Source organism: Gorilla gorilla, chromosome 4, assembly GCF_029281585.2.
Source record: "Gorilla gorilla gorilla isolate KB3781 chromosome 4, NHGRI_mGorGor1-v2.1_pri, whole genome shotgun sequence".
NCBI classification, from domain to species: Eukaryota; Metazoa; Chordata; class Mammalia; order Primates; family Hominidae; genus Gorilla; species Gorilla gorilla.
This window is the reverse complement of record NC_073228.2, coordinates 116862078-116876151: the sequence shown is the minus strand read 5'-3', so window position 1 is coordinate 116876151 and position 14074 is coordinate 116862078. Positions and strand designations below refer to the sequence as shown.

At 46.1% G+C, this 14074-nt stretch overlaps 1 protein-coding gene across 5 annotated transcripts in view; it reads left to right on the top strand.

The window, feature by feature from the left end:
* The window catches only part of MCC (MCC regulator of WNT signaling pathway), a 481477-nt gene that overhangs the window by 455846 nt on the left and 11557 nt on the right, over positions 1-14074 (top strand). For all 5 annotated transcript variants that reach the window (XM_055387455.2, XM_004042362.5, XM_055387453.2 and 2 more), the window contains one exon: positions 13597-13719. In XM_055387455.2, coding sequence (XP_055243430.1) covers positions 13597-13719 — 123 coding nt within the window. The remainder of the gene's footprint in view (positions 1-13596; positions 13720-14074) is intronic.

Sequence of the window (14074 nt, the reverse complement as noted above, 5' to 3'; positions counted from 1 at the left end):
CTCACTAATTTATTCTTTAGTTAGGTTCATTGTGATGTTTGACCTATATGTTGAGTTTTTTATTTTGGTGATTAAATCTGTCATCTATTTTTTAGTGATATGCATCTCTTTGAGGATTTTTATAATGCTTAAATTTTTTTTTTTTTTTTTTTTTGAGAGAGGGTCTCATTCTGTTGCCCAGGCTGGAGTGCAGTGACACAATCACAGCTCACTGCAGCCTCAATCTCCCGGGCTCAAGTGATCCTCCCACCCCAGCCTCCCAAGTAGCTAGGACCACAGGTGCATGCCCCCACACCTGGCTAATTTTTTTTTTTTTTTTTTTGAGACAGCGTCTCCCTATGTTGCCCAGGCTGGTCTCAAACTCCTGGGCTCAAGTGATCTTCCCATCTTGGCCTCCCAAAATGTTGGGATTACAGGCATGCGGTACCCTGCCCGGCCCTTAAATTCCTTCATCTTTTTTGTCTGCTGTATTAATTCTGTTTCTTCACATGTAATTCTTTTCATAGTTGAGTTTTGTGACTCTTTCTTGGTGTTTGCTTTCTTTAAATATTCAGTGGTTCTTGTTTGTGTGTTCATTCTTGTATTTTAAATTTCTAGGTCACCTGTTCGAGAGGTTTTGTTTTTTGTTTTTTGAGACAGGGTCTCACTCTGTCGCTCAGGCTGGAGTGCAGTGGTGCGATCTTGGCTCACTGCAATCTCTGTCTCCCAGGTTCAAGCAATTCTCCTGCCTCAGCCTCCCAAGTTAGCTGGCACTACAGGCACACGCCACCACACCTGGCTGATTTTTTGTATTTTTAGTAGAGATGGGATTTCACCATGTTGGCCAGGCTGGTCTTGAACTCCTGACCTCAGGTGATCCACCCGCCTTGGCCTCACAGTGTGCTCTGATTACAGGCATGAGCCACTGCACCCAGCCATCCCATTTGAGAGTCCTGCTTCTACTTATTACAGTCTGCCACCCAGAAAATGTAGCCAGGTCCTTCAAAGTGCTGTCAGCTGGGTCATATCAGAAGCTGTCTCCTGGGCTTTCTGTGTCTCCTGGCTAATAACAGCCCTCTAGTCTGCATATCTGACCCAAGCATTTGGTCCCCTCCTGTTCTGGTAGCCAACACCTCTGGTTGGAGCACCTCTGAATGCCCTTCTTCCTTTTGCAGAATATTTTTCTGCATTCATTTTGCATTGTGGTTTTCAGGAAGAAGAAAACATCTGCCTTTCATTTTTTATGATTGAGCATGGTTTCTGATATACAAAGAGCACTCCTTTCTAAGACGCTCAGGGGTTTTAAAAAATGTCTTTCCTGCCATTTCTGGGGATTTAGGGTTGGAGGGGAAGGCTACAGTGTATTTTCAGTCAGCTAACTTGATCCAGCGGGCCTGTTTATAGGATGGCCTCCAAGCTGATGGTGGATGGAAGGTTGCCTTGTGGGGAACTTCACTACCTTCCTGATTTACTGTCACTTTTTGTCTTTCCTTCCAAGCTGTAATAGCTCTGTTTGTACTTTGCCAGAGCCTCTGGCCGTGCAGTTAAATGGCAGTTGCTCTGCTTGGGGCGGGAAGAGAAAAGCTGCACAGAAAAATGCCCTCAACAAATCCTAATGACTTAACTGTGCCAGAAACACGGGATGGAAATCCACTCGCTATTTCCAGTGGGAGCCATTTGGATATTGTATCTGTAAGCTAAGCCCTTAAGTTTTTCAAATTCCCCAAACCTCAGAGGCCTTTGCTGGCACAAGGAAGATGCAGATTGTGCTGACTAAACATAAAGAGACTTCATTTGTTCTGTCAGTCACAGTGGATTTCCAAAAACCAGCCTTAAGTTGGTTAGCATGGATTTCTAATCAAGACCCAGATGGATGGAGCCAAGAACAAACTTACAGAGGTAAAGGAAAAAGGAAAATAACATAATGATACTGTAAATATAGCTTAGAAACGGGGGTCATCACTTCATGAGGGGATACAATATACACACCTCAGGGCTGCAGTTTTGGTTTGTATTATATATGAATTGTATTATATATGTTTGTATTATATATGAATTGTATTATATATGAATATGAAATGATTCCTGAGGTTTTTATTTTAAAAAATCAAATGGAAATGAACACCTTTTTTGAAGGTATTAAATCACAGCCGAGCTTATGGTTGAGGTCAGCTGGGGGAATCTTACCAGCATTTTCAGCAATATTTCTCCCTTGAAAAAAGGATGGTGCCAGACACCGAAACTGTAGGCGCAGGCATCCAGACTGAAAAGATCAGGTGTCGCTAAGGGAGGAGGAAGAGGCTAAGCCATGGGCTGTCCTTAAGGGGAACCAGCCATCCCAGGGAAGGTGCCCTGTGACACTTCAGTCACTGGTTCTGGGTCATGACACTGTCCCCAACCCAACCTCCCCTTACCTGGCCAGCCCTTGTCACTCAGCCCTGGCTCTCTCAGTGTATCTTCTCCTAACTTTCTTCTGTTTGGAACAAAACAAGGGCTACATGCCACCCCGCATTTACTGTATATATAACTCCCATCTGGTCTGATTTCGTTCCCCCTACTTCGGTGAACATTTATTGCAGTTTGTTGGCTGTGGTATTGCCATAAAACCCCATCTGGATGACCAGGTTTCCAGTCTGGCACACGAGATGTTTTCTTAACAGGGTATCTTGTTTTCACTCTTGTCCATCCAGCCTGTGTGCTGTAAAAACCTTCTCCATCTCAGATCTGTCTCTCACCCTTGGTCCTAGTAAAATTTGACTGATCTTTCCACCAAGTAAGTGATCTATAAAAAGGCAGCTAAATAAGGGAATTTTCAGAAATGACTCTTTTTTTGTACTCACATGGTGTTTGTGCAGCCTGCCCTCGGGACCCAAGCACAGCTGAGAGGAGCAGACTAGTTCATCTCCATCATATTCTTGGGAGGCAGCCGGGAGCAGGTGCTGCTCTCCATGTGATCCTGGGTTGGGGGCGGGGGGGCGCGGAGTGGGACAGCAAGGCTGAGTGATCTCTCAAGGTCACACAGTGAGGCAGTGGGGAAGTCTGCATGTTTCTACATTCTCTGTGGAGACCCCTTGTGCCCCACATGTGCTGGCAGCATTGGGCTTGCTTGCAGATGAGTGAGCTGAGCCCACTCGTTTATCTGAAGACTACCTGCTGTGTGGCTGGTCTGGGCAGTGAGAAACCTCTATGCCTCCAGTAAACAGCCATGTCTTAGTCTGTCAGTGTGAAAGGCAAATGAGGTGCCATGGCGGGAGGCGGACTTCCTTAAACACACAGAGCTGTGAAGCAATGGCATATGTCAGCCTAAGTCATGCTGATAAAAAGGTAAGGATCTGAGTGAGCCAGGTGCTGTTGCATACACCTGGAGTTCCAGCTACTGGGGAGGCCAAGGCAGGAGCATCCCTGGAGGCCAGTTCAAATCCAGCCTGGGCAACATAGCGAGATCCCATCTTTAAAAAATAAGTAAGTAAAAAATATCTTTTTAAAGTAAGGATCTGTGCTTCCTCAGTGCTGGGAGGCAGGAAGTAGGTGCGCTGCTCCTCACCATGATACATCGCCTGAGCCATGATGAGGAGCAGAGCATGGTGCTGCCTCACAGGCACTCGCCTTTCACTCTACCCAGGAGCAGGGTGGGGCGAGCCTCACATACTACCTGCGGGAGTCAGCGCCCTGCCCTCCAGGAGGCTGCGGTCATTTAGTCACCGACCATCCAGGGGCTGTGCCCAGCCCTCCAGGGAACTGGAATATGCCATCTGTGTCTGCGTGTTTGCCAGATGGTTCTGTAAAATGCCACGTTAAGGCAATCGACAAATCACAGTGGCCGTTCTGTCCAGGGACAGGATGCCCCTGACTCATCCACCAGAAGAGGGCTTCCTTTCCCCTCTCTGCTGAATAAGAAGTAGGCAAGCTGCTGCTGCTGGAAGACAGGGTTGCGTGCCAGAGCCCTGTAAGGATACATCCAGTGGCAGGAGGGCCTCGTCTGGTCAGTGTGATCACACCTGCCGTGAGACTGCTCTTCCTCTTCTGCGCCTTTGGGGCTTCACTGTTGCCCCACCCAATCCCATTCCCCAAACATTCACATCAGCGTGACTTAAAGCTATCTGTAAAATGGATCCGGATGTTCCCTTCCTCCACCTCCCAGCAGAAATGACACCCTCTCCCACTTCTTTTTTGGTTCCTAGCGCCATGAATTTCCTTCTCTCATGGAACATTTCATTGCTCATTTCTTAATATGCCTGGTTCTACCCCCAACTCCCCTCCTTAACCCTCAGTCCCCCCACAGAAAGAGAGTCCTTTTAGGGCCAGGGATTGTGGTTTACTCAGCCAAGTACATGACTCCAACTCTCATGTCTTCAGCTGTTCCTTCTAAATGGTCCCTAAATTATCTCAACCTCATGCCCACTGGACATCTCCACCCAAATATGCTAAAGCCTCAAAACAGCACATCCAATACAATTCTGTTTCTTCCTGCCCTTTGATGAATTCCTATTTATGTTAAAAATCCCCTTCTCCTAATGATCCAGGATTATAACTTGTAAGTCTCCCCTCCCTACCTCTTGTCAGCAGGTCATAATTCCTTAAAATCCTTTCCATTCCTTTCCATTGCACTAACCCTCAGAACCCAGAGAGTAGTGTCCTAATGGGTCATTCTGTAGTTTGATTCTGCCGCCAAAATACCTTAAAACATACTTCAGATTAGGGTGCTCTGCATAAGCACCTTCAGTGCCTTGGCACTCAAGATTGTCCGTAGGTCCCTAACTTAACTTCCTAGCCCATAGTTCAAATGTTTCCCCATGCTTGATCTGTAGTCCAGCCCCTCTGGACAATTCATCTTTCCAAGAGCACACCCTTTGCTTTATCCCTGATTCTCCCTCATCCTTTCCAATCAGAATGCTCACCATCTTGAAGCTTCCTTCAGTCACCTCCATCACGTATCTTCTCCCTATTATCTGAGTCTTCTATGGTACTTTTTTGAGACAGGGTCTCACTCTGTCATCCAGGCTGGAGTATAGTGGCACAATCACAGCTCTGTGCAGCCTCAACCTCCCCAGGCTCAAGCAGTCCTCCCACCTAAGCCTCCCAAGTAGCTTGGACTACAGGCGCACACCACCACGCCTGGCTAGTTTTTGTATTTTTAGTAGAGACAGGATTTCACCATGTTGCCCAGGCTGGTCTCAAACTCCTAGGCTCAAGTGATCTGCCCGCCTCAACCTCACAAAGTGCTGGGATTACGGGCATGAGCCACTGTGCCCGGCCCTGACTACTCTTTACCCATCAGTGGCCCACAGAGCCCTAGACTGTTACCAGTGCCTTCGAAAAAGTCAGCAAGACTCCTCAGAGTTCAAATCCATGTCCAAGTTCATAAACCATCCACCCAATTCTAGAAAACTTCCAGACTTGTAGGAACCAACATTTGTCCCTGAATGGAAAAAGGATGACACTAGTTGACCCCTATTTCAGCAGCTGTGGATGAATACTGTTTTTGAGCCACACGAAGAGTGGGATAAAATGAAAAGGGAAGTGGGTGGGGTGCTTTTTAAAAGGGAGCCCCCACTGAACAAATAAGCAGCAGAATCTTCACTGATTCATGAGGAGGACCATTATTGCAAAAGGTGCTGTTTTATTTAAACTTGCTGATTCTTCATATTTGGTTGATGTATAAAAGCAATCAAGCAATGGAAGTTGTGCTTAGAATTCCATAAAAGCACATGGGTCTGCAGGACATTAATGGAATACAAAGTGTGCCTGTGGCTTCATTAGCACGCAAATAAACTGCTGAGCCCCAGAGCCAAGTGCCCAGAAGCACAGAGGGTGAAGACTGAGGCTCACTCAAGGGATTGAGGGGGTTGTTGCTTGAGTAATTGAGATTTATTTTACTTTTCTGCCATCCCTCCAACATCCCCAAAGCTCAAAGAGAAGGCCTTGCCTGGGACCTCATAAAGGCAGAGTGGTGGAGGGCACTGGAACACACAGCAGCCACTGGCAAGGCCTGTGAAAACTCCAGATGGATTTCCTGGACAAGAAACATGTTCATAGCAAAGTCTGGGCAAAAAAAAGTTAGACTGCTGTTGTCCTTGTGCTGCTACTCCTGGCAAAACACAGCCACCGACATACCTGCAGAACCTCATTATCTGGGGACACTTGAGTCTTAGTTCTGCAGGGCTGCACTGTTAAGCAGAGGTCTTGTTTATCTTGCACTCTACTGTATTCCCTTTGTGAATCACAGGCTACTACCCAGTGAGATGCATAAGGGCACAGGCTCTGCAGACAGAATCCCAGGTGGGAGTCCCAGTTCTGCAGGGACTAATCTTAAGTTCCTCATCTATAGGCCAGGCGCGGTGGCTCGCGCCCGTAATCCTAGTACTTTCGGAGGCCGAGGCAGGTGGATCACCTGAAATTAGGAATTCAAGACCAGCCTGGCCAACATGGTGAAACCCTGTCCCTACTAAAAATACAAAAATTAGCTGGGCATGGTGGCAGGTGCCTATAATCCCAGCTACTCAGGAGGCTGAGGCAGGAGAATCACTTGAACCCTAGGGGTTGGAGGTTGTGTTAGCCCAAGATCGCACCACTGCACTTCAGACCGGGCGAAAGAGCAAGACTCCATCTCAAAAAGAAAAAAAAAACAAAACAAAAAAGTTCCTCACCCTTAAAAATGAGAATCATGATAGTACTGACTTAAAAGGTTATGTGGGAATGAAATGATGTTATCCTTATAAAGGACTTAGAGACAGCTGTTATCTGCTGCCTGGATTTTCTAAAAAATAAGTAAAAATTGTGATTACCGTGAAGGAAACGGGATGATGTGATACAATCACTGTGGAGATTTTTTTTTTCCAATAAAGTAACTTTAGTTTGCAATGAATAATATGAAGGAAATGGCAAGGTGTGTTGATGTCATAGCTCTGGGACATGAGTTTAGATGGGTGGTCAGTCTAGGCCTCTCTGGGAGGTGACACTGAAGCTGAGATGAGGAGGAGAGAGGCAGAATCATATCCGGAAGAGGCCCTGGCTGTGCAGGGGTGTGTTGAGGACCTACAGGATTCCATCAGGGCAAGGGTGATTCCAGCAGCCCAAAGGCCCAGCAAGTAGCACTCAGGTCAAGCAGGGCCTTAGAGGTCCAGGCAAGACCACAGGGTTTATTCCAAGTGTAGGTGAAAGGCAGTGAAGGGCAGTAACATGATCAGATCTGTCATGTGAAATGTTACCTGGGCTGCTGTGTGAAAACCAGGGCAGAGGGATGCAGGGGAGGAGACAGAGAAACCAGTTAGCAGGCTGTTGTGGTTGTCCGGGTGAGAAGTGATGACCACTTGGACCTGGGTGTGGTGACAAATGGCAGGATGAGACTTGGTAGATAGAGTTTGCTGTTGAACAGATGTCGAGGATGAGGGGAGGAGGAGTTAAGGCTGACTCCAAGTAACTTAAACTGCCTTTGCAAGAATTTTATCAGTGAGAAAACTCTTGACAGAGAGATCTGAGCCCAATGAGTGACTGGGTGAAAGGTGGTGCCATTAGCCAACACAGGAGAGAGAGTGGCTGTTGGAGGTCATCTGGGAAGTAATCCTCTGGACATGTGAAATCGCAGATGCCAGTTAAGAGGCCGCAAACAGACAAGTCCAGAGATCCAAGGAAAGGCCTGAAGATAAGAGTGTGGAAGTTTTTAGGAAAAGGGAATGGAGGGAGTCCATTAGAGAAAAGGATAAGATAAAATACAGGCCAGGCCCAAGTCCTAAACAACACCCAGTATTTTGGCATGGAGTATAGAAAGGGAGCAGCCAATGAAGCAGAACGAAATCAGGCTCTGGAGGCCTTGTGCAAGCCATGAGCAAAGAGGCAGTCAGCCCTGCAGGTGATGCGGGCAGGTAAGAAAAGGACAGAAGGAACCGGACCGCTGGATGCAACAACTTGGAGCTCACTGGTGAGCTCAGTGATCCACGTCAGTGGAGACAGAGCCTGACAGGTTAAAAGTAAATGGAAGGTGAGGATGAGAGAAATCACATATGCAGACAATTCTCTTAGTGACTAATTCCATATAATCAGCAATTACTAAGAAATTCCAGGCCTTGTGGCTGCATGGCTGTGACTCCCTGTGGTTTGGTCTGATTACAGCTCCTCTGAAAGGTTTCCTGGCCAGCTGTGAAGCCACTCACAGCCTCATTGAGACTGGGCTCTCGCCCGATGACTCCTGCAGCTCCTCATTTGGACTCTAATCACAGAGTACCGCTGCTGGCCTTTTTATTTTAGGGAGAATATAACCTCCTTACTGATTGCTCACGAAGCGGCACTGCCAGGCTACCCAGGTACACCAACAAGCACCACTTCCGAGGCTTGCTTCGCTCTGCCCAGCTTACTGGCAAGCCACCTTGGTTTTCGTATTACCTTTAAATTCACACCACGAGTCTGCCTCTTAATTCCCTGTGTATATTCCACTGCCTTGAAACGTACCACATTATGTTTCAATTAAAAAGAATCCACCAGGTGGAGTTGCTCGGGCCTGTAATCTCAGCATTTTGGGAGGGCAAGGTGGGAAGACCACTAGAGCCCAGTAGTTTGCAACCGGCCTGGGCAACATAGTTAAGACCCTATCTCTACCAAAAAAAAAAAAAAAAAAAGTTTTAAAAATTAGCCCAGCATGGTGGCACACACCTGTAGTCCCAGCCACTCAGGAGGCTGAGGTGAGGGGATTGCTTGAGCCTGGGAGGTCGAGGCTGCAGTGAGCTGTGATTTGTGCCACTGTACTCCAGCCTGGATGACAGATCAAGACCCTATCTCTTAAAAACAGAAGTCCCACCCTGGCTCTGCGGTTAGAGTCATATGACCTTTTGTCACCAGGAATAAGAAGCCCAAAAGCTGAAGTGGGAAGACATGGAACTGAAATCCATGTGTGTACTGGGGGACTTCAGTTGTCACAGTCATTACAATCCACCATTGTTTTTGCTTGATGGTATGGGGTATATTTGTGAGTGCCGATACTACTGGGCATAAAAAAGGAATGGATTATATATTTCTGGCCATTCCAGGAAACACTGTATGAATACATTACTATTGAAGGTGCATATGGAACGTGTAGTGTTTAATTTTTGCTTTCTCATTTGTGTGAAGCCAAGAAAGCTTGTTTTGGCCTAACTTATATACCCAAACCATATAAAATCTTAACTAAAGGCTAAGCAAATTTAAATTAGAAGTAGAAAGGAACAAGAATGGTTGAGGTTTCAATGTGACTTGAATTAGTAAGCTATGTTTCTTTGCATTTTCCACGTCATCGTCTGAAAATCTGAGGAAAACTGTAGACTTGATAAAGTGAGCCCCGTGCTTGCAATTTTGCATATAAATTCAGAAAGTCAGTTCCAGGAGTAACTGAAGCTCATCCTCAGGTCCAGGTGAGGAACTCTTCTGCCTTACGCCAGTCCCTCAAGCTTGCCTGATAACAAGAGTCAGCTGGGGCCCTTGTTAAACTGCAATTCCTGGGTCTCAACCCAAACCTACTGAGTCAGAAGCCAGGGAAAATATCTGGTAATGCTGTTACTGGAAAATATTACCGATCCAGACCCCAAGAGAGGGTTCTTGGATCTTGTGCAAGAAAGAATTCAGGGCAAGTCCACAGAGTAAAATGAAAGCAAGTTTATTAGGAAAGTAAAGGAAAAGAATGGCTACTCCACAGAGCAGCCTTGGGGGCTGCTGGTTGCCCATTTTTATGGTTACTTCTTGATAATATGCTAAACAAAGGGTGGATTATTCATACCTCCCCTTTTTAGACGTTATAGGGTAACTTCCTGATGTTGCCATGGCATTTGTAAACTGTTGTGGCGCTGGTGAGAGTGTAGCAGTGAGGACGATTAGAGGTCATTCTTGTGGCCGTCTTGGGTTTGCTGTTTTGGCTGGCTTCTTTACTGCAATGTTTTATCGGCAAGGTCTTTATGACGTGTATTTCGTGCTGACCTCCTATCTCATCCTGTGACTTAGAATGCCTTAACCATCTGGGAATGCAGCCCAGTAGGTCTTAGCCTCATTTTTACCTAACTCCTATTTAAGATGGAGTTGCTCTGGTTCACATGCCTCTGACAGCATTAAACAATTGCTCTAGAGCAGCACTGTCCACTAGTGATATAATATGATCCACAAATGCAAGTCATGTATGTAATTTTAAATTTTCTAGTAGCCCCATGAAAAAAGTAGAGACACACATGAAATTAATTTTAATAACAATGTAACCCAGTATGTCCAAAATATCTCAAGATGTAATCAGTATCTTTCTTTTTTTTTTTTTTTTTTGAGACAGAGTTTCATTCTTGTTGCCCAGGTTGGAGTGCAGTGGCGCGATATCGGCTCACTGCAACCTCCACCTCCCAGGTTCAAGCGATTCTCCTGCCTCAGTCTCCCAAGTAGCTGAGATTACAGGCATGCGCCACCACACCCAGCTAATTTTGTATTTAGTAGAGACAGGGTTTCTCCATGTTGGTCAGGCTGGTCTTGAACTCCCGACATCAGGTGATCCGCCAGTCCCGGCCTCCCAAAGTGCTGGGATTACAGGCGTGAGCCACAGCACCCGGCCCCTGTAATCAGTATTTTTTAAACTAAATAGATATTTTACATTTTTTTGTGTTGTCATGAAAACAGATCAACCCAAATTTTAGGTTTAAGTTTACAGTTTGGCCTTGTCTTTGCATCTTTAAATAAATGAGCATCATAGTTCTTTCCTGGGGTTTCTCCCCGCGGTTCACTCCCATTCCCTTCTGAAGGCCAGGCAGTTCTGAGCTCCCAGCAATGGCTACTCCCCACCCCTGCGCCACAACCCTAAGCTGGGCTTGGCCTGGGTCTGAGAGACTCTCTCCTGCCCTTCTGGGGTTCTGTCCTCCTTTGGAGCCTGCCAGATCCAGAAAGTTCCCTCTGGTCCCCTGAGGGCCTGGGTGCTGGGGGAGGAAGCGTTTTGTCTTGTGGAAGGGCTGGGATTTCCAGTCTCCCTGTTCCCTCAGTGTGGATAGGATTGGGGGAGGGAGGGGATTTGACTGCTCTAGGTAGCATCCCAGAGTTTTTTGTTGTGAATTTCTTATTGAGTTTGTGGTTACATTTTTAACTCTTCAGTTTTTTTTTTCCTTTTACACTATTAATCAACATTAGAATGAAAGATAAAGGGCTCTAAATGGTAATAAAATGTAGGGCAAAAAACCATTCCCTGCTGTTTTTAGCTGGAGGGAAGCAGGAGTCCCTGGCTTCCCTCCGCTGGAGGAGGACTGCTGGGAAGGCCGAGGGAGGTGTTGGGGAGGAAAGGAGCCCCCCTCCTGCAACACCATCCTCACTGCTGGTAGGAAATGCTGCCACTCTCCAATGCTGGGAGGAAATGCAGCCAGATCCGAGATGTCCTGGAGGCTGCTAGGACCCAGGAAAAACACACGCTCCTTCCAGCTTAGCAGAGGCGGGTAGGGGGACTTACTGAAAAATGAGTTCTGGGCTGAGGGCTGGTTGCTAGACTTCCCTTAAAGATCCTGCCCCTTCCATCCTCTCTCCTAAAAGCAGGCCTGGATTTTATGTTGTAATTCCTTTCTTCATTGATCAGTTCGGAGAGCTTGACTTATCCTCATAGTAGCTAAAGGCAGAAATGTAAAAGATTAGATATATGAAAAGCTAGGAAAGGAGAACCAGGGTCTGAACCATCTGGGCACCAGAAAGGAGCCTTCTACCCCGACGTCACATTCCCATGCCGTTCCTACATGACTCTAACTCGCACTTTACAGACAATATACAAAATTGTAAAAATATCTGGCAATGCAAAAGTGAGTGAAGTAGAAAATGAAAGCCTCCCATCAACCCCCTTCATGAGTTAAGCATTGTTGAGTTTGTGTTTTACCTTCTAGTCTCTTATTACAGTGTCAGATATTCACACTCAGCTTTTCAGTTTTTACAAAAATGGCATCTTTAGAACTCACCCTTTTTGCTTAATGTATCAGATATCCTCCCATGCCAGTGCATGGCCATCTGATTTGTTTGTCTGTTTGTTTTGAGATGGTCTCACTCTGTCACCCAAGCTGGAGTGCAGTGGCAGGATCATGGCTCACTGGTCTTGACCTCCTGGACTCAAGCGATCCTCCCAACTTAGCCTCCTGAGTAGCTTGGACTACAGGCATGACCCACCATATCTGGCTAAGTTTTATATTTTTTTGTAGAGATGGGGTTTCACCATGTTGCCCAGGCTGGTCTTGAATTTCTGAGCTCAAGTAATCCACATTCCTTGGCCTCCTAAAGTGCTGAGATTACAGGCATGAGTCACTGCCCCCAGCCCTCCATCTGCATTTTAAAAATATTTTTCAAGCAGAGCATTTCAGTAGCATGGGTAGGCCGTGATTAACCAGTTTCCTGCTTGTCTCCCTTTATTAGGCATTACTGTAACCAATGCCTAAGTGAATCCAAATATAAGTGATGTATCTTTAGGAACCTGTGCTCCTGATATCTCTGTAAAATCAATTCCTAGAAGTGAAGTTGCTTAGTCAAGGGGCATGTTCATTAATTATTTTGCTAGATCCTACCCAACTGTCTTATAAATTAATCATGCAAATTTACATTCTACATACAGTGAGTCCTTTTTAAAGGAATTCCTTCCCTTAAATCCTGGTTTCTTAATATGTCCCAAAGAATCAAATACATTACCTTCAGTAAGTTGTTCTAAAGCTGTTTTAACAGTCACTAGAAGCTGTCACCCAGGCACGGTGCTCAGCACTGGGGGTGCATTGGGGAACCAAACCAAGTAAAGTCCTTGCCACTCTAGAACCCAACACGACCATGGGGGAGCCTCATGGCTCCAGCACGTAATACGGTGACATAGTGCTGAGTGTGCTACTAAGTGGAGTAACACTGTGCATGTGATAGAAGGATCTTGGAAGGGAGTCAGAGTAGTGGGGAAGGCTTTGATTAGTGTTTCCCTGCTGGGTCTCGTGGGAATTAGAGGAAGGCAATGAGCTGACTGGATACTGGAAACCTCCCTGAACTGACTCTAAGTAGCTTGGGTTACCAAAGTAGTAGAGGATCCACAGAACTTGAAGCCGCTTTGCCTGTGGAGGGCAGGTAGTCAAAAGTGCAAATGTAATTTCATGGGAAATAAGGACCCTTACAATGAAGAGAGTATCATATCTACTCCCTCTACCAATTTTTTGGTTTTTGGCAAGGTGGGATCATGCTGGTCTCAATGAGTGGGGACCTGTTCAAGGTAGGTTGCTAAATCTGAGTGGTTCAGGAGATACTTAGGACACTTGAAAAAGAAGGGGATGGAGACAGATGGGGGTTTGTGGTCAGGCTGCACTCATTGCTGAGGATCTGGTATGCCAGTAGTAGAAAGGAACTTCTAGATTAGCTAAAAGACTAGAAACAGAAATTCCTGTCTTGTTTCTTTGACACATAAGATCTTTAAAAAGCCCTTGTCATTGAAGAAATGGGCTTAAATCTGCATTTGAGAATGAATTCATTCAGGTGACAGTAGTGCTGTTGGGCCCTTTAGTATCTTTTCTCTCCCTTGCCTTTAGGCTTTGCAAGCTAAACCTTCCTCTTTCTGTCACCACTTCCCAGGTAGTGGGCACCTCCAGCATCATCTCAAACTACTCCTGGCATATTTTGTCTCCTTTAATATAGAGAAAAGAAGTTGAAGGCCAGAGTTCAAGAGCTGGTGAGTGCCTTGGAGAGACTCACCAAGAGCAGTGAAATCCGACATCAGCAATCCGCAGAGTTCGTGAATGATCTAAAGCGGGCCAACAGGTAAAAATCTCCCTATACCCAGCCCCCACCGCCCTCCACCTGTGGTACTTGGACTGACACCCCACATGTAGACACAGCACCAGGGACGGACATTTCCCTAACTCTTGAGAACTAACTCTAGAAAGTGGGTGAGTCCCTACCTGGCTCTCTAAGAGCCTGGTCTTCCTTAGAGTGGCATCTCCCAAGATGTTCTGTGGAAACTAAGAAATGCTCAGTAACAACATCCTTTGGCCAAATGTAGCGTACTGTGGTATATGCCTCCTGATATTACGTATCTTAAAGGTTCCGAGAAGTCATATAATAAAAAATCTGTTTAAGCCAGTATTTTCCAAACAAAATTAGCCATGGAATTTAT